General features: G+C 41.6%; 1 protein-coding gene across 2 annotated transcripts in view; it reads right to left on the bottom strand.

Moving 5' to 3' along the window:
• Positions 1 to 2,019: 2,019 nt before the first annotated feature.
• Positions 2,020 to 21,495, bottom strand: part of sertad4 (SERTA domain containing 4) — a 35,135-nt gene continuing 15,659 nt past the window's right edge. The window contains exons 2-5 of one of the 2 annotated variants that reach the window (XM_078174884.1): positions 15,090 to 15,126; positions 8,803 to 8,975; positions 7,508 to 7,626; positions 2,020 to 6,008 (exon numbers count right to left, since the gene is read on the bottom strand). In XM_078174884.1, coding sequence (XP_078031010.1) covers positions 5,130 to 6,008; positions 7,508 to 7,626; positions 8,803 to 8,975; positions 15,090 to 15,109 — 1,191 coding nt within the window. In that variant the 5' untranslated portion in view covers positions 15,110 to 15,126 and the 3' untranslated portion in view covers positions 2,020 to 5,129. The remainder of the gene's footprint in view (positions 6,009 to 7,507; positions 7,627 to 8,802; positions 8,976 to 15,089; positions 15,127 to 21,495) is intronic. The other variant, XM_033643501.2, reaches the window with a different exon arrangement.

Genomic DNA, 21,495 nt, shown 5'->3' with positions numbered 1-21,495 from the left:
GGGAGAGGACGCTTGGTGTATGCATGATGATTGGAGGAATTGTCTAAAAGGCTGAACCCCTTTGTGACTGACAGCGATTCGCATCTCGAGCTCAGCCCCATGCGGATATTTGCGAGTGGAGTCTTCTGACAGAGTGCCCCCATTTTCAGTGTGGAGGAGCGGAATTAACGAGTTAACGTTGAAGCATTTTGTCAAACATGACTCCAATTGGATACAATTGCAATGTGCTGACAACTTTTTTGAAGCTTTATGGTATTTACATGTAGGTTAATTAAAAAGTTATTGGTACAATATCCACTTTTATATATTCAGCAAACCTCCATTTGGAACAGGACAGGTTGATGAAGAGGGCACTTAAAAAACACTTGAAGTGTTAAGTGTTGCAATGTTTTCAGGCTTTTTTTTCTATGAAATTGCATGAGTGAGTGAAAATTGCAATAGTTGGGCAACTAGTTCCAGTGAGACTAACTGTTTCTGTAAGCACACTGTTTTGAGTTTGACATTTTTACACCAACATTACCGCTAACCATGCATATTTGATCTAACTCACCTTGATTCTTTCAGCATGTGCAATGGATCTCGATACAACAGCCGCTGTCATGATGATTGGTCTCATCTGTTGTTCACACACCAGAAGTGTTTGTCAGTCGATGTTGTTTGTGTTTGTTCCCCCTCTAGATGCAGAACATCAGGGATTTGTCTTGCATGGTGTTTAGCAGTAATTCTTGTTGGTAAATGTGAGACGGACATCGGCATCTTCACAATCACAGACAAGGAAGTGAGTTAGTTATGCAGGGGACTGCTATGTTTGATGAAATTCACCGGAAACTGCGATGATTGGGATGATTGGATTCAAGTTTGTGGAAAAGTTGCGGTGATTGGACAAATTTGCAAGGTTGCAAAGAATTCACAGGGATTGGTAAAATTTACGTTAATTGTCACCATCACGACATTGCAACATCCTGAAGGTGCCGTGATAACAAAGGCTGAAAACCACTAGTGTAATACTACCATAAACTAATAGTGCGTTCACATATTCATTTAAATGAGTCCTTTAAATTTGCATCTCTGTATGGTTTTATATAAGCACCTAAGTTGACTGGAAGAAAATTGCCATTGTGTATGTTGTTTTTGCATTTCTATTGTAAAGCAGTCAGTCCAGTGATGGCAAGTGCAGTGCAATGCGAGACAGTGATAGTGAGGAATGTGAAGTAGCAACAGGGAGAGGTGGGGGCAGACTGAGCAGCAGGATACACACACACACCCCTGTGGCAGAAGTGTCGTGAAAACATGATCTGCCATCCTCACCTCGCAACAGAGCTGTCAAGATGTTCAGACCCGTGATTTAACCTCCCCACTGTTGCATCCTACCGACACACACACTCACACACACACACACACACACACACACACACACACTGTACAGTATGCACCACAATAGCTTAGCTGCTTTCAAGCAATCTGGAGCAATGTCAAAGAAAACCTGCACAGTATTAGAAATAATCCAGTAATTAGCGTGCATGTGGTGAGCGCTATTACTGGATCAAAGGCACGTTTAAAGCACAGTAATGTCAGTGGATGGCAGTACAGTGGATGCACACACAGCATTATACCAGTTCGCAGCATAGCTTTAACACTCACAATGATCAGGAAGTGAGGAAGAGTATTTTAATTGTCTCTGTCTTATCTCCAGGTTGTAAAGGATACAGGCAGAAGTGTGTGTGTTTTATGCTACGAGTATTGTGGGGACAATAGATATGACAGGGAGTGCAGGGAGGAGTGTGGAGGTGACTGCTCTGAGCGTCATGTCAAAAAGATTAACAAGAATTGAGCGGCAAAGTGACACCTGAGAGACATTTTGGCGAGCGCAATAAGCTGTGGTGCCGCACTCCACTGAACAGCAGACAGAAACGGGAAGCAATTCACTAAGCAGGCGTTCACACACACATACTGTATGTCATGTGAACTGCAGTGACGTGCTGTAATGTAAAGGAATAAAGGAGGAAGCAAGATTTTTTTTTTAACATTTCTTTTACTGATCTTTACACTTGTCACAGAACATCACATAAAATAATCAGAGCAGACCTGCTCTTTTGTTTTTTAATAACAGACAACGCAGTTACATGTTTTCTTCTCGGAAACAAACACTGCTTTGTCCAATTTTTTCATCTTTAAAAAATACCACCGATAATCACTGGGTTTTGTCGTTGAGGGTTCAGAGAAATGAAGTGAAATAGGCTGGTACTCGACTTGTCTAACTGTAGATGTGTCACTCACTGATGCCAAAACAGTCTTAGGGATGCAAACTGTTATTTTGTGCATCCAAAACAAAAGTGGCGAGGCAGGAATAATCCCACCTAACAGACCGACTGAGACCATCCAATTCTTGTACCTTCAGGTACGTCACACCAAAGAAAAACACTACTGACTGATATAATCTTTACAGTTTTCAACAACTTTGGTTTGGGTTTGTCATCCGTGTGAAGAGCCTAATCTTCAGAGGCGCCAAATGAGAAACACCAACAAAGAAACAGCTGATCATGCAATCATGACAAAGGCTCATACTCGTAGATTAGAACTGGTTTTGTAATGTATCTGTCCTCCCCTAGTTTCTTCAAGTTAAGTAGAAAATGTACTGTTGTGGCATATGTGTATATATGTTGTAGAAATATATCACATGGGTCTATTTTATCTATTTTATTTTGAAATGACGTCACCAATTTATACCTTAATAAGCTGACAATGTCCTTCAATCACTGTGAGTTTGCTCTGTCATTTATGCTTGATTCTGGGTGCCAACAACGGGGCAGGTCATATTGCCATAGGGAGAACATTCCCTTTGTTGTCGAGAGTTAGATGAGAAGATATCAATATCACAACCAGTTTCTTTAGCTTAGCATAAAGAGTGGAAACAGGCAGACACAGCTAGCCTAAAGGTAAAGAAAGGAGCCTTCCAGCACCTCTAAAGCTCAATTAACACATTGTATCTTGCTTGATTAATCTGAGCAACACACGAAGTGTAAAAATGACACATTCCAGCCCACTCAAGCCAAAATGTTACCATGATAACAGATCAGCTGCAAAACTCAAATAAAGTAATTTTTCTCTGAGACAGCAAGACTGAATGTGAGAGTATTGAGAGAGTAGAATTTTCAAAGGAGGATCAAATAGTTTTTAGATCAACTGAATTCAATTTCATAATATTACATCCAGTTTCAAGTTAACTGGAATTCAGTTACAAAGTAAAAAAAAAAACAATTTCAAACATTGTTCTTCAGATTCATTTTTTCAATGCAATTACTGAAGTTGAGCAATTCAAATTCGCCGGGCGAGACACATTTTTCTGTGCATACCCTTCGGGTAAATAAAGTCATACCTGCCTTGACTATTTCTTGGTTCAATTCAGGGGCCTGTGATGGATATGAGATGATATCAGTAAATACCATCATTGTGTTTTTCTTGGCTGTTTACGCTGATCTGCCTGCTGCTAGCACTGTTTGAGTGTTAAGAAAGGTGCGCTTGGATGAAAATGGTGACAATTTCAAAATAAAGGCGTATTTTAAAGATGGCGATATGTACAATTTTTTTCACTCTGCATCGATAATATTGGACTGATGATCACTGAATCAATATATCAAACCAGATCAATGTATAGTTACACCCATAGTTGCTAAGCAACCAGTGGTGACACCAGGGAGTTAATTAATATTTTTTTATAATATATTTATACATATATAACATTATAAAATATTAATAAGTGAGCTTTAGAGGTGCTGGGAAACAGATTTTGCTAACTTTGGTATCGATCTTCTCATCTTACTCGCGGAAAACAGCGTATATTTTCAAGTATATTTCCTAAAATGGCAAATTATTCCTTTTATTTCCAAATTGAGCTAACTGAAAACCCACTGAATAGCCTTTATCAGTCTGACCTGTCCTGCTGTGTGTGTGCTACACATGTAGATCTGTGACGAATGTGGAGAAAGGACCGTTTCGATTGTGTGATGCTACAGATAGACTTCACCTTTCTTTGTGGTGAAGCCTCATCAGTGGACAGACCAGCCAAACCGTAACAAGTCTTCTCTGGTTGATTCTAACTAACGTAACAGAGGTTTTGAAAACAATTCACTTTTCAAGGCAACTGTCCTTGAAAGTTGGCTTTAAGTTTGTGCATTGTCAAGACAGGGAGTGCTAGAAAACATGCATTTATGAAGTAAAAACAAACAGAACATATTTTGGGTGTGGAAATTGAGTTTGCTTTGAACTTTCATAGACATTTGAAAAGAATCCCTGCATTTAACTACATGCCTGTGTCCTGTTTTTGTCAAACGCAGTCACTTGGAATGCAAGATACTTAGTAACAAGAACAATTACATTAACACACAATATACATGTATCTATAAAAACACTAAGGCACTTGAACTTGTGATTTAACATTTCCAATGTTTATGATTGTTGTCTTTTAGAATCATTTGAAGAATACACGTGGTGCCGCCACTGCAGCACAGTCGCTCGCCATTGCCTGAGACAGCGTCACAATCAACAGGCACACATAATAATGCATAACCCATGTTTCATAAAAACAACAGCTTGAAATCAAGTTTTAAAATGCTACATCTTATCTTGCAAACACACACACACATACACACACAGAAGCACGCACTCCAAAATCCACAACCCTTCATTTCATAGGCTTGTTTAGGGTCCTGAAACGAGACCGGTGCACCGATACAAAGCCCCACTTGAGACCTTTTAGTTTTGTGCTGTGGGGCTTGAAAATGGTCTTGGAGACCCTTCACTTCACTTTTGGGATTTAAGATCCCACCATATGTGACCTTAGCCTACATAATTCTTTGAGAAATGTTTTCCAGTGCCAACAGTGGCCAAGAACTGCCTGTGTATTTTTTTTTCATTTGACCATAACATTAGCAATAGAATTGGAGTCTGAGTGCGAACCTTGAGTATATTATACCATTAAAATAAAGCTGACTTGGCATTATTATAGTGTAGGTAGCTCACACCTTCATCTGCTATGAGGAGAAATAATCTTCAACTGATGACAGTTGTCGTCATCATTACGTTTTCATTCTAACACACGTAGAATGGAAGTAACTTCTCAGAAAGCACAATCATTGTCTATGAGCTCTGCGGTGCCAAAAGCTCACCTTGTGGAGCTCCCTTTCTGTGGCAGTAGAGTCCCAATGACAAGATCTCACAACCTGCCCCTCTTCCTCCTCCTCCTCCTCCTCCTCCTCTTCCTCTTCCTGCTCTCCCTCCTCCTCCTCTTCTACCCTATCTGTCATGCAGCTGTCCTCCTCTGTCCTTGTGTGTGCGTGACCCAGCAAGGTCCTAGTCCTACTTTTCTGGCTTGACTTGTCTTTAACAACATCAAGGGAAGGCCCAGCTTCTCTTCTATCATCCTCTTCTTCTTCCTCTTCCTCCTCTTCATTTTCCTCCTCCTCATCAACATCTTCATCCTCATCATCATGCTCTTCTATGGCCACTGTCAGCCCTAACTTACTATGGCTAGCTAGCTGAAAAAAAGAGGAGGAGTGTGGTGTGGACGGGCAGGTTGAGAGTGCTGCGTCGTACATGGAGAACGGGAGGTGGAGGTAGTGTCCTGCAGCGGCCGCTGCTGCGTAGATGCAACAGCATGTCTGGGCACAGTCAGGGCGCAGATCCCCCTGTCCACCACGGACCATTCGGAAGCGCTTACGGAAGGGCGGTCCGGCTTGGGGTGCTAAGCAGATTCTGGTGGGTACTGCTCCGTGGAGTGCCTGGTGAGCAGGGTTAGTGCTGGGTGCTGGGACACAGGGGCCAGTGGTAAACGCAGGGCTGGGTGGGAAGCACCAGTCAGTGCTCTGAAGCAGAATCTCAGCTCGCAGGCGCCGGAGGAGGTTGTTGACAAGAACGGAGCGTCGGAGGAAGGCTTCAGGGTCGTCAATGAACCGCATCTTCTCCAGGGAGAGGCGCAGCACATGGGCGCGCTCCTCCAACACGGGTGCAACCTGAAGGACATTAGATCCCATTAGATCTGTGTAAGCTGCTCAGTTGGTTTAAAAAGCCAAAGATCCAGATTCAATGAGATTGCATTGCATAACCAATATTTAATCACTTGTTTAAGTAGAGCTGCAATGATTAACCGATTTGTTGTCAACTGTTAAACCAACCCATCGATTTATCGTTTTGAGTAATTTTTTAAGAAAAAAAAAAAAAGTAAAAATTCTCTCATTGCAGCTTCTTAAATGTGAATATTTTCTGGTTTCTTGACTCATCTGTGACAGAAAACTAAACATTTTTGCATTGTGAGTGAAAGAAGACATTTGAGGCCATCATCTTGGTCTTTGAGAAACACTAATTGCAATTTTTCACCACTTTCTGACATTTTATAGACCAAACAACTATCAATAAAACAAGAAAATAATCAACACATTAATCAAGAATGAAAATAAGCATTAGTTGCCGCACTGGGTGTAAGAGTGAAGGGTTTTCATTGTTTTTTGTTACTAATAATATTAATCTAATAATATTAATATCAATACAGCATAGTATTGTTATATTTTGAGTGGCACTATTGTATTGATGATGCAGATTTATGATAAGTGCTGAAAATCTCAATCACCAATTGACCAAGAGGTTTTTTTGGTACCCTTCTTTATTTCCAGTAGTACAGTCTACTTCAATTAATAAAGAGCATGGCATTTCAATGAGGTCACGTGTGCCAAATTTCCACTGCATAGTACAGTTCAGCTTAGTGTGGCTTAACCCAACTCCCTTTGGTACCACGTACTTATCTTGATTTTGTTTTCCAGTGCAGATAGTACAGATGGCAGGTAATATCAGATTAAACCAAACATCAAGAGGCATAATTATTACCTGGAAACACTTTCTGTGCATCAACCATTAAATCAGGGCTACATCACCACAGAACTGAATTTTTATACACTATGATCATGTAGTTACATCTCTGTTACCCTTTCTTCACTCCTCAAACTCATACAACTGAAGTTTCATCTCATACTGCTAACAGCAGAATGCTACCAGTGGAGGCACTAGTTGTTTTTGCAACTTTAGTGAAGAGGGTTGTGATGTTTATCACAGCTTTACTAATATCCACTGTCTTACGTTCGACACACAGCACCGTTAGCTCAATGGAGCAGCTCTAATATGTTCCTTTTTGTAGCTAACATGTTATTTGTTTAAGAACGCAGCCTTCTGAGTACCTGCATGCATGGTCATATTGGTGTGAAATCAGTGCACACTCCACACTGAAAAGATCTGTTTTTATTCCAGCTGAAAAATTCACTGCATTGACCTGTGAATTTTTCCCCTCTAAAATCAGTATTGGTTGGGCACTACCAGGTGCTGTCCACAACTTTTGCCAATGGAAAACCAAAATGAACGATTCCACTTCGGTTGAGTCGAGTTGTACCATGCAGTGGAAATACGGCATTGTGATGCACTGTGTATTGTGTGAATGTAAGAATGTAAGTGTTTCAGTACTTACAGTCTGGCAGTACGTCCTGAAGCTAAAGGGGGGCTCATCATCATCATCAACAAACTTCCTCTTGAAGTACGCAATCCTTGATACTGAAACATGATCAGGAACTCGCCTGCAGGGGGGTTCTGCAGACAGAACACACATTTACGTGTACTTTAATGACAACATGAGTCAAAAGTGTTTTAAAAACAATATTAAAATGTAACTGAACTGCCTCAACATGTTTCAATTGCTTAAAAAACTGATTGAAAAAAAAGAAAGCAAGAAAACCTTTTAGTTAAGGATACATTTTGAAGAAAACACTTAGCTGCAGTAAAATCAGTTAACAGTCAGCGTGATTAAGCTTCAGTTGAACAAATTCCTGGAGGAGCAGTTTTCTTTGGTAACTCACTTGATGACTGAAATGACTGTTCAACTAGCAAAGTAATTAAATTAATCTTTAAATTACACAGACTGTGTAATGAAAGCAAGGACACATACTGCTAATGTTAATTAGTTGATTGCTCTACATCATTAGCATCTGCTGCAACCTCAGTGTAGTAGAGCTGCATGTTTAACTAAACTCAAGTCCTACATTTTGACTGATGGAGTACACATTAAAAAACTAGGACAGCAGGGTCGTGACAGACATAGACTGATGGACGGCTTGGACAGATGGGTCTAATTGCCAGGTCTTAAAATGAAGGACCACTGGATGAGGTGCAAAAACCTCTGTAAACCTTATCAAACAAATCTGTGGTCCACCATCTGCATAAAGAGGAACTACGCCAATTTTCAAAATTCATACCTGGTATTCCTATGTTCTAAGACAGTCCAAAAATATTAGTAAACATGAACTCTATACCAAATCCACAAACTAGAAAGCTAAGACTCAAATGTGTGATGTCATAGGGTGTGAAGTCTGGAGCTGCTCCCCAGACAAAGAACGGTAAAGGTTGTTCTTGACACTGACAGCACCAGGGGAATGTTCTGGGCATATGGGTTCATTTTCTTTTTGAGGACTAAGAACACTACGATAGAATTAAGCTCATTTAGGTATAAAAAAGATAACATACATTCTATGGGTCCACAAAATCAGACTCCCATCCATTGTCTATGAAGCATCCCCACATAACAAGTTTGAGAATTCTCAGGTGTCTGGCTTTGAGAGAGAGTAGCTCACAATCACAAATATTGACTGAACTTTCCCCGGTCACGGAAATAATATATTGAAATTCATAATTAAGGCAGTGTTCCACTTTAAATCCATCTTACATAAGTGACTGAATAAATCAACAAACATCTGTGTTTGGTGTCTGTACCTTGTGTAAATTGCTCCTCAGAGCTGCATGGTGGGGCAGGACTCGACAGGCAACTCTTAGTGCAACGCTCTGATTCCCATATGGGCTGATATGTGGAGAGCGGAGGGTCTCCCTCTGGGTCCAGGAAAGGATTCATGGACAAAACTAGGGTCATCTCTCTCTTTGAATCAGGTCTGGAAAAAGCAGAACGAAAATCAGGACAATTAAGAAACAACGGAGCTACTCAAACCCCCAGTACGTTATAATTCTGACCATAATAAACACTGTAAGAAGCAATCATACATGACATACACTGATGAACTCAAATGCCTTTATTTCATTAATTACATCTCTCACTATCCCATAAAATAATTCAAACACTATTAGTTCTCTCTGTACCAGTTTGCAAACTATTTAACCACATTAACACACATTATCTGCATAAATCTAACAAGCATTCTGCATATGCTCTCCTAATGATGTGGTAAATGTTAACAAGATGTTTGTCTATGATACTGGCAAATAAGTCGGTGTTGCGTGGAGGAGTAACCAGCTTCTGTGCAAGCTGCATGACAAATCTGAACGACAATAATGGTGAAGCACTAAAAAACTGGCAGATGGCTGGCAACTCTGATACGCGTGGTACTGTTACAAGTGGGACACAGATGGAGAGATGACACCCACTCACACCATGAATTCCCTATTGATTAGTTGGTAGGAGAGTTAGTGAGATGTTTGACACAAGCTTGTTCGGTGAAATGGATCCCACACATCAAATCGCGCTGGGAAGCTGTGTCAACAACATGGTAATCTGTAAAGCAAAGGAGGTGTGCACGCTGCCAGTAGGTCCAGTGCACACTGCAAACAACTTGACAAAAGGTATCAAACAGACACGGTGTGTTTTTGATTTTAACCCATGTTGATTTTTGTCAGTTTCCAAATAATACAGACAAGAATATGAAGCCATATCACCTTATGTTTTAAATGAATGTGATGCAGATAAGAAGAAACATGAGGAGGGCATATTGCTTGGCAGCGAGCAGTACTAGCACGCCAACTATGCTTTTTTTCAATCTGAAAACAGAGCCCTACTGTGAAGACACTAAGGGGCCTGAGAGCTAAAGTCTGTCTGTGAGGCTCTGAGTCTGAGAAGAGAAGCTCCATCGTTCTTTTGATCACAGTGAATGGCTGTCATTTGGTTCGCTGTTGATTCCTCCCCTTCATGCAGAATGCAAAACCAGCTGTTTGAGGCATCGGCTGCCGGACCTCCTTGTCACCGCCTTTCCTTCTCAAAGCTTCTCCTGCCCCTCCTCTACCTGCCCACATGAACAGATATCATCGCCCACAACCCAGCTTGACAGACCAAACTGAGGCGACACCATCTCAGCCTCACCCCTGTTGGGTAGCTGATTAAAATGTCCGCCTCAATAAGCTCCCTGCTTTGCTTGGATGAACAGTTTTATTTCTGTGTGCTGCTTTTCTACTGTTTGCTTTTAACTGACTAATCAGACACACCTAAAGCCACTGAAACATCACCTCAGACGGTGCTGCTCCTACCAAACCTATCTAGCCAGCCCCAGGGAGTAATGGATTACAAGCAACAGCACTACATTTTATATTTTTAAGGGTTCAGCGAGCATGCTTTAATATCAACTCCAACAGTGCAGTACAATGCCTGTATCACTGCAAATGCTGCACCAATCCATCTGTGAATGTTATGCTCCACCTTATATGAACAAGACCTCCTGTGAATTGCCACTTTATCATGGTGGAGGGTTTGGCATACACTTGTGACTGTCGGAGCTGCAGTGTTGGGTGCAATAGGGTCTTACAAGACTAATTGCCCAAGGGAGAGACAAAGAGTGGCTCAAGAGTCAGTAGAGTAAAATGGAATATGTGCTGCTCTTGTGTATGTCATGCTACATAGCAGCAGATACACTGTTACACAGATGTGTGCAGGTCTTTGGAGGGCTTAAAATTAAACAAGACTATGCACCCTATCCTACACCCAGCGTACAGCGCAGCACAGCAATCACTGCTAGTTTCAGACTGACGCAGTTGCCATTTTCACGGCCAGCACCCACGCTGTGCATGTAGCAAATGTACTTGTGCCCATGGGCTTTAAATGGCGTGTAGTCAGGCGTATTGTTGGCATATTGCTATATTGAGGTAGCAGAAAGCGACTGTGCCACTGACCAACAAAAACCTGGTCTAAAGTCAGAGTGGCGCAGTATATTTCCTGCTATTTGAAAAGCACATTATTCAGATAGTAGGACACGCCTACATAGGCAGGTTCACTACACGCATCCACTCTGCTACACACACAGGGATGGGGGTTACAAGAGGGTGAACTAATAAATCATTTAATGAGGAAAATATTCCATTATCCAAAATGTGAACATAGCAGAGATCAGAGCAGAGCTGCTGTCAGACTCCCCTATAAGAGAGACACTGTGGGCATTTACACACGAGAAGAAGTGTAACTTTGTTATTTCAGAAGCTAAACATTTAGTTCTGTTTCTTCTGTAAAGTTTATAACCACAGTTTTTAGTTTTGCTGCTTAAATGTTTCACAATATTTGCTACAGTGACAGGAGACCACTCCCCTCTCCAATTTGCCAAGTCCAACATGTAATAGCAGTGCACCAGGTGCAGGCACTGGGCTGCTTAGTCACTTAGCGGGAATAGATGACACTCTGATTGGTTAAATTCATGTTACGCCGGTCCCACACACAATAATTGATAAAGGGACTAGTTACAACTCCTTTGCCCCGTGCAACTTAGTTTATTATGTGTTGGTTAATAACCAAAAGTGGTTGGACATGCCCTAAATTCACTTGCACTGTACACTTTAGACACTGCACTATAGATTGTTTAAGAGTCTACAGCTGTGTTAGTGGCTCTGTGAGGCACAGCTTAGCTTTGAGCTAAATGCTAATGCCATAAATCTAATGTGCTTATAATTACAATGCTAACATGCTGATATTTGCCAGCTAATGTTTCCCATAATCACAATTAGGTACATTTGATTTTTTGCAGATATATAACAACTGACAACCAATAAATGATACTGATATCGATATATCCACATTTTTCCCCACCTAATTTTAGTCAAGTCTCTTCTGTAGTGGAATCAACATATTATGCATGCATGCTGTTATCATGATGGCCCACCAGCAGATGGAGACATGAAATAACATGCTTTTCAATGTATGTAATATTCATTCATTGTGTGAAATAAGAAAAAGCATGTTGGCCGATTCCAATACTTCATTTTAAAACATGTTGAAAATATACTGAAATATGCCGATGACATGCCGATATGTTTATGGGAATGTTATTAGTTTTTTTTTTGCTCATCATGTTAACTTGTTCATCTCATACACAACCGTAGTTAGCTATTGTAGTTTCACATTATTTGTCAACAATTTTTTTGTATGTTTCGTCATAGACCGTGATCCCAAATATTTCTTGTATTCGTTTTAGGATTTTATTTTTATTTTTTTTGCCAAGTCTGATGACAAAAAATTAACACACACAATTAGGCCCGTTTCCACTGAAGAAGTTCCTGGTACTATTTGGGGGGCAGGAACTACTACAGGAACGTCCTCTCGCTTGGCCCTCTCAACCGCCGTTTCTCCACTGAGAGAGCGGAGTAGGAGGAAGGTTCCTGTAAAGTTACGGGCTCTGGATGTGACGTAATCGTTGCGCAACCATTTACCGGGGCGACGTAGGGACACCGTTAGCTGATAGCCCTTAGCGGTGTCTGTAATAACTCACTAAATGGCCCGTGAAAAAAAAAAAAAATTCCAGCGGATGTCTTAGTTACAACATGATTGAGCTATCTGGAGTAGTTTCATGTCGTATCCAACAATGGGAGGCTTTTAACAGATGACGTCCTGATGTTAGCTTTGCTGCTGCTGTTAGCTGTCCCTGTCAGCGGGAGCCACTGATGCTTTCTAGACATCGTGATTTCCCAAAACTGAATAAATACCACACATAGCAACACAAAACTGCTTTGCTAGCTCAATCATGTTATAACTAAGATATCCGCTGGAAAGAATATTTTTTTCACGGGCCATTTAGTGAGGTTTTTTTACATGGCGGAGGAAGCTATATGAATGAGCTAATCCTCGTCTGCTGAGTTTTAAAAATGCCGGCTATTTTGTTGCTTTCTGTTGACATCACATCCCTCCTTGAGTATATCCAATCAGCACCAAGTAATCCCCAAGCCCCAGCCAGGAGTCTTTCGGGGCCGTTCTGAGTACCTACCCCGAGGCAGGGACTTGTTTAGCCCCCGTAAAAGTTCTGGAACTCGGGGGTGGTTCCTGCGGTGGAGACACGCACCAATGGCCCCGGCCCCGTAAAATTACCCCGAAGTTCCTGCGGTGGAAACGGGCCTATTGAGTGTTTGCAGGTGGAAACCTGGAGAGGGATCACATTCTTATCGCTGCAACAGCGACTGCTACTGGTTAGTGAGGGCCTGTGCAGAGTGGTGCGGATCTGGGAAGGATATGCATCAACCTATGATTGGTGAGAAGAGCAGCTGCCTCCATGTGTATCTGAGGAGACACGATTGTCTACATTAGCCTCAGGCAAACAGTGTGTGTCAACAGAGAAAAGAACTGTAGCACAAAATTCTACAGTTGCTTCCAAAATTCACCAATGTACTCTGATGTCAGAGCATTTGGAAGAGCTGGAGGGAGAATCCAGCTGAAAGACATTAGGTTTTCTTCTCTGACCGTTGGAGCCTGCAACTCAGCTATTCCAGTTTTGGTCTTAGTCCATCATGTTACATTATGGATTACTCACTTTTTATAACATGTTGTCAGAGTCAGAGCGTACTTGTGTGAGCTAGATTCCACTGCTGAGGCCTCCCCCACCAAGGACCACCAACTAGGGCCAATTATGTCACTGTTATTGAGCGCTAGTGCCATGGTTAATTAGCAGCTTTAGCCCTTCTCATTTCCCCCCTGAGCTGCTTTTTCACCCTTAGCTATTTTCCTCTCCATCACCTCCCCTCACTGCTGCTGTTGCTACGTTTGCTTGGGCACAAAGAAACAAGCATGCCATCACTCCCTCTGCCCTCTTTAGGGACCTCCATCTCAACATCCCTCCCTCCCTCCTTTACCGCCTCTTTCATCCCCCAGTCTCCATCTCTCTCTCCCTCTCTCTTTCTCACTGACATCCTTTCAACAGCGGTCACAGTCGACAGCTCTCTGAACCAGGGGGGTGAAAAAAAAAAAAAACAACGAGAATACCGACAGAGCAGCTTCCCTACATGTACAGCAATACTTCTTGTTCTTCAAAGACAAGGAGGAGGATGGTAGACAGAGTGAACAAGTGTGTGTGCGTCTGTGAAAGAGGAAAGGGAGAAATGGAGGGTTGAGAAATAAAAACAAGAACGAGGAGAGAAAAATCTCCTGGGGGGATATCATACCCCTCTTTCTCCCTCTCTCTGTTTCTGTCTGCATCTCGCAGGAATGTGAGAGTGATTGAGAGCGAGTGTAGGCTGCGTGTGTGTGATTGTGTTTAACAGAGTGTGTATTTGAGGGAAAAAAAGAACCTGTGCACGTGTAAGTGTGTGTGTGTGTGTGTGTGTGTGTGTGTGAAAGAGACACTGCCTCACCTCTGTTCACTCTCCTCCGGCTTCATGCCTCTCATCCTCCCTCTCTCACAGCTTCCCTACCTCTGTCTGACTCTCTATCTCGCCTTCTTTTTCATTACACCCTTTGATGATGAGAAGTTAATTGCAGTGCCAGGGCACGAGACAAACAGTGGGGGGGAGACAGAGAATGATAGAAAATAGGACGAGAGAATGTGGAGAGGTGGAGATGGAGGGAGGGCAGAGGGATGGATGGATGGATGGATGGAATGAGTCAAGGAAGAAAAGATAAGTGCCTTAGGAGCCTTGTCATGAGTGGAGACAGATCGCCCGCAGGGATGATTTCTGCTGCTGTGATTGACTCACTCCCTCCAGCGCTGAGATAGACGCACGCACACACACTCAGACACGCACAGCTTGTAGCGTCCTGAAATATTTTGGTCGGAAAGTCAACTAAGGCTACGACAGTCGACTGAAGTGCTCCAGCACCACATTACTACTGTCAGAATGTGGATTTTCACACATACACAGTAGGTGTTCATTGATCCTCCTCACACAAGGCTATTTATGACATTCACAGTCTAATATGAACTGGTGTCTCTGACAACTCTGAAGATTTAAATTGGAGATTTTCTATTAAACTCTGTGCTGTTTAAGTGACGACATCTGCACATACAAAAATGTCCATTTTACTTTCTACTCACCGTAAGAGCATCACCCACATGCACCAACTCCATCTGTCTTCAAAAGGAAATATAGAGAGACAGGTGCACAATGAGGGACCGTCTGCTTGAAAACTGATCTCTGATAAGATCTGATGAAAAGCGTAGTACAGCAACATGGTCTGAGCAACAACAACGGATGCAAACTTAAAAGGATCATAAGGAACTCTGTTTTAGTTTTCCTCAACTTCACTGACAGTGGTACATGCCTAAATCTTGTATTCCCACACATTATGAAAATCAAATCTGTCAGCTTTAGCATGTTAGCTTTAGCCTTCTTCTGTTAGCACGTCGTCAAGTGCATACTGACGAAGCCTTCTCAGGGTCTTAAATTAGCTTCTTTCACTGCCTGTCGCTGTGGCAGGCAAGCATTTCTTTTTATCTGTCACATTACATTTTCATCCACCATTTTTAAAATCTATGACGGAATAACATTTACAAGGAGATAATTTAGACATAATTTAATGATAAGAATGTTGTCATTCAAACATTACATGCATGGTTAATTCCAGTGTTAGTCTTGCCCTGTAGCTTCCAGGGGAGCCCTATTTTTGGGTGTGCGAGGATACTGTACATAAGGACAAGCATAAAAAAATGTACCCGCTTATGTACAAAAAATGATATCAAAATAATTCAGTTCACACAGGAAACATTAAGCTTGGGAAGCAAAACCATTACTGACCATTGCAATGTTTTTTAATCGATCCTCTTGTTGGGAAATAGGGGCGCTCTACACACATTCACCATCACCAGAGCTGGAAATTAACCTTTTTGTCCACCTGCTAGTCTGGTTGGTGGATTCCAAAATCTACCAGCCACTCAACAGATTACCATTGGCAGGTGAGTGAAGCTTATCTAGTAGTCACTTGCATATTTTAGCCGCATTTGGCTGCTGGCTGGTGCTCATTTCCAACACTGAGTCACTCGCTCTCTAACATTCAACCACACACTCGCTACGCACTGAGCTGTTCCTTCAGACTAAACTGACGCATGAGCTAGCTTATAACGTTGATACAGTAACAAGTGGGTGTGTAGCGCTGTGCAATCATTTGCTAATCTTATGAAACATGTTTCTCTGTAGTGCATTTACCCTGTCCGCCAAAGTGGCAGAAGGCTTGACGATTTTACCCTCTCTGCCAACACTCTACCTGCTTTTGGCGGGTGCAAATTTGCAAGATGATTGTTTTAAAATAAGTCAGCTGGAAACATGAAAAAGTCAGCCCTAGACAGTGTTTTCAACCAACTTATGGGACTAATATTAGCTTCATTTGATAGCTACAGCTGATATGATGCCAACTGCCAACGACAGTTGTAATTTCAGACTGCAAAATCTAGGTCACCACCTACTAAGGGTTTCACAGGAAAGTCAACTATCAAAGCCACGAGTCAACACTGTGCATAGTTGTAGACTAATCATTCATCTGTGGTTTTAGCATGGGTTAATCATGTTAAGCACGGTGCAGTAATAACCCAGTGGCAATGCCTCCACACCAGATATGTAGCTGAGGGTGCTGTAGATAGCTGTTGTTGACAAGTTGGCTTTCTAACGGCCGAAGATGGACATAACTGGTTGTTGTTGAACATGGATTTGTTTGAACAATGATTTTCCAAGTTATGTCAATAATAGGGTTGGGATCCGGATCCGGTTCTTTTTTGGAACTGGGTCCAAAGTTCCAGTTCTGGAAAAAAAAACGTCACATGCATTTCCATTAGAGTGCGGCACGGGCCGCATATTTCTGTCCGAACCCGACCGAGCCCGACATTATCTAATCACTAAAGCACTGAGTTTGTGTCACACAGTTGTCATGGTTACAGGCTATTTAACAGGCCGGGCGTGCGCCGGGTGCTCAGTGGGGGAGAGATAGAAACAAACAGTCAATGTGTGCGTGTGTTGTGTTCAGGGGTTGTCACATAAATAACAGTGCCCAAGCATGAATGTATATGTATAAGTATTTTTTATTACATTGCTGTGGTTAATTTGAGGTAATAGTGTTACTGTAGAAATCAGAGAATCACTTTTTGTTGTTATCACACCACACACAAATGTGTATTTTCATCTAATTGTACTGTGCAACAGTTAGAATAAAGTTTTTGTATTTGTATGATTGCATTTGTGTTTACTATATACTTGTTTAAGTATAGCAAGTATAATGAATATAATGTAGGAATCGGTAAGAGGAATCGGTAAGGAATCGGAATCGTTAAAATCCTAACGAGTCCCAACCCTAGTCAATAAACAGAATTAAATAAACAGAATAAGCAGAATAAATAGAATGTAATGTATTTACAGAAGGAAAGACTCCTGCTTTCCTTGCAAAAATGTTCTAACTGCAGTCAAACACTACAGTCAATTCAGACAAGCCAGCTGGAGGTTTAGTCCAATCAGATCGCAGCTCATTTGTAAACAGCCAGTCAGGGACAACAGTTGTGGAAAACCTACCTTGGGCCCTATAAAAATCAGAAAGTATTTTTAGGATCGTTTAATTTTTTTCAGATTCTGTGCTGACCCTTATAATTTTCTGAATTCTGCGTTTTACGATTAAAGTACATTGTGTGAGCAGAAAGAGTGTGTCATCATGTGCTGGACAATGTGGTTTATAAATAACAATTCATTTGATGTAACACAACATTTAACTATGTATTTGCATTATTTTAATCAAAGACAGTGCTTCAATACGGTTATAAAACAAAACATTCAGTGCCTCTCCTTATATTACTCTGCTATAAATTTAGCTGTTAGTGTCATATTCCTCAGCTTTTTGGATGGCTTAGCCTCAGAGGGCGTCTTGGACATGACTGCAGGGTCCAACAATAATGTTCACTTTTTCCCTGCAACCCAACGTCAAAGAATAAATCCCTCAAAATTTAGTGGGATTTCATCATTTGTAAGGAATGCAGGTTACATTTTATATTTCCTGGGAATACAATCTGAATAATCTTATTTCCATATATATACACGTGTTAACACCATCTTTTGAAAAGCGGACAAAAAGTCGTATGTGTATCCTAGGCCTTTCAATGCATTTACAGGTCAGAATCATAGGTCAGAATTAGGGATTACATCAGTAAACTGCTTGAATATTTTTGACTGCTTATACATGTTGCTCTATAGGTTAGTTTTTCTACCCTTCAGTTTACTGCACTGCACACCACCCAAATCTGCTGGGAGACAGACAGCGGGCTAGCTGTGCTATCATGTGGTAACATAGTGCCCACTATCCACCCTCCAGTTTCCACTGGCACCAGCCAGGTTTGGTGGGAGCTAGCTAGCGATTACCGCTACTAACGCCACCCTGACCCAACAGTGTTGCTCTAGAGACATTGTGCCCACCCTCTGGTCACCCTCCAGGTCACCCTAATGAGTAAGTGGCTCAATCTTTAGCCTCATATCCCCTTTAGCATCACTGTTAGCTCTGTTAACACCATTAGCTGTGTCAGCACGGCTAGTGTTGCTGTCATAGTTAACAATGATGCTTAAGGGGTTTTGCGACTCAAAAAGAAGCTGCTTACTCACCAGGGCTACCTGGTGGAAGACCAGAAGGGGGCCTCAGTGTTTCCACAGCAACAGTGTTAGCAGCGGTAATCACAAATGAGCGGTGCCGCTAGCTAACTTAGCTCCCATCCGAACTGGGTGCTGCACAGTGTAGAGCAGCCAAGGCTACCTTACCAGTGGAGACCAGAGGATGGGTAGTGGGCACTCTGTTTCCACATGTTAAAGTGGCTAGTTGGCTGTCTGTGAGCACAGTAAACAGTTAATAAAATAGACAAGACATTTACTTGCCTATTTACCCCCCCCAATCCTATACTGCCTTCGTGCGGTTAGGAGCTGAATTGCATGTCAAATAAAGGGGGGGAAATAAGACCGCGAATAGTAATAGTCGCATTAAAAAATCGATTTTTCAAAATAAAACGACTATTCGAAAATTCGAAAATCGTGACCCATCCCTAACATTTACATCACAGAACATTAAAATTTCACTGCCTTTACAGTGCAACATTCATCTTGTCAGTGCACCCTGGTGGACCAAATATGTAACTGCAACATATGCTCAAAGAACAGTTTGTATGACATCCTACAAAAAATACAACAGTTGGTATGATAGCCAACCAATTTGCGCCACACGAATGACGTTACATCCACGTAACAAACGTAAAGTTACTGAGGTTAGGTTTAGGAAAAGAAACATCCTGAGGATGTACTTCAAAATGACTCAAAGTTTGCACAAATCCAAACATGTGACTCCAGGGAAAAGTCCCTGGCGAAAGTCAGTTTTTTGGGACCCATCCACCACCCCAGCCTGCCTTCTTTCTAGGGCTGTACCCAAATATTCGGATATTTGAATATTCGTTTCTATGGGTAGGTATTCGTTATGAAAATTTGGTATTCGATATTCGTTTTTTTATTTACTTATTTTTGTTTTTATTATTATTATTATTTTTTTTTTTACATATTTTTTGGTGCTAAATGTCTTTTTGTTGTTGGTAAATGTAGGTTATCAATAAAAATCAAAACTTTTAAATTGCATTGTTAAAAAAATATAGTATCGCCTACCAACGGAGCTTGTGCACACGGCAGGCTTGAGCGCATCCATCTGAAGCTGTGGATCAATGCCAAGTTTTACCACTTTATCCCTATTCCTTCTAACTTGTAGCTGTTTTTTCATTATCTTTTGAATTTAATATGAATTATGGAACCGTTTTTGTCAACGTTTGTTTCCCCCGTTTTGTACAATAAATTATTGTTTAAAGTTTCAACAAGTTTCCTTTGGAGTACGCGACACAAGAGTGTTTTGAAAACGGCCGCGGACCTGCTCAACGCATCAGTACCTTCAGATGCCATGACAGTAATCGCCAGTAATGTCAAAATATCATTTACAGACCGATTTAACAGACACTGCTGCCCGACCCGCAGGTCCATTTGCGGGTCCTGCGTGTTATGGGTCAACCTGCGCATCACTACTTAGCTCAGTCTATAAGGCTGTACACAACAGTAAGGCTATACACATTATATTCTATTCAGGCCGGCAGAACCAGCAGCGCATCGGCTCTACAGAGCATGGCACTGCTGATTAACCATTTTATTGCAGCACAGAGTGTCTGCCAGCAACCAATTACTTGCAGAGGCTTCCTACAACTTGTTTCAACGGTTCCGATTTAATCAGAAGACAAATTAAACAGGATGACTAGCCAATGTGAAAATCAAAAGAAAGCATAGAGTAATGTACTGAAGGAGACTGTTGTGCCATCACATTTTTTTGTGGTTTGAGAGCAAAGATCCGGTCGCCGCTGTGCAAAACTAAGCAATACAATTAGGTCCGAAAAACCCCCAGAGGAGTGCTTCGCAAGGAGTCTTTGAAAGGAGCCGAGCCTGGCGTAAAACCGGAGAGAGCAGGCAGCACGGCCACAACACCCCCCTAAAATACGTGCGATATGTACAAATTTGGGTGCATTAAACGAGAACATATGAATAATTTGTGAAAACAGCCTGGTAACAGTGACAGTTTCGAAATTGCCTCAAACCTTATTTGGCATTTCTTTACCCCAATAGTTTGTTACCTATTGGCCGACATATACACCAATACCAATTCATCCGCAATAGCTAATCGGCCGATAAGCAGTGTGCTCTGCACCACTGAAATAAATCTGGCTGTACACCTTCTCTTGTGCTTTACTGTTCAAATTTGTTTTTAGGTTTTCTAGGTTTTACTAAGAAAAGACATTTCATTTTATCCACATATCCCCCTGCAGCATGTCTTACATGAACACTGTATTCTCACCACCACTTACTTGTTTTCAATTTTTGTATCCCAAATTGCTCCACAATATCCACAGCGGGTTTAAGTTACAGTGTCAGAGTGGGTAAAATATGGCCCTCCTCTCTGCAAACCACCACCTGTGTTAAAAACCTATCTGAAAAATAAACAGCCTGACAGTAAACGGTAACAGACATATAGACGAGCTTTGAGTTTATTGGCTCATTATCTTCATTCCGTCAGTTGTGGCTTTTAAGGAGTGTTTAGAGGTTTCAATTACTTGCCCTCTCCCCACGTTTAATAAAAAACATTCAAAGTAAAAGATTTATTTGAGACAAAAGTGGGGGAAAATTTCGTTTGTTCAATGATTCTGGGGAAGTATGAAACATGCCCCTAATAAACTTTGTGCTCTCTCTTTTTTTCTGCAGCCTCAAAAATGCTAATCGATCCAGCATGTGTTTGACAGAGTGTATGCTGTATCACTGTGTGTGTGTGTGTGTTACGTGTTTACTCCCTGTTCTTTTGGCCAGGTTTTTACTAAGTGTTTCCGAGCCTTAGGGGAAAAGATAGTGGTGAAAAGAGTTCATGTCTGTGGTTTTCACATCAAAACAGATCCCGGGCCGCCTGAGAGGGTC

This window comes from Epinephelus lanceolatus, chromosome 15, assembly GCF_041903045.1.
Source record: "Epinephelus lanceolatus isolate andai-2023 chromosome 15, ASM4190304v1, whole genome shotgun sequence".
NCBI lineage: Eukaryota > Metazoa > Chordata > Actinopteri > Perciformes > Serranidae > Epinephelus > Epinephelus lanceolatus.
Note: the sequence above shows the minus strand (reverse complement) of the source record. Positions and strands in the feature narration are given on the sequence as shown.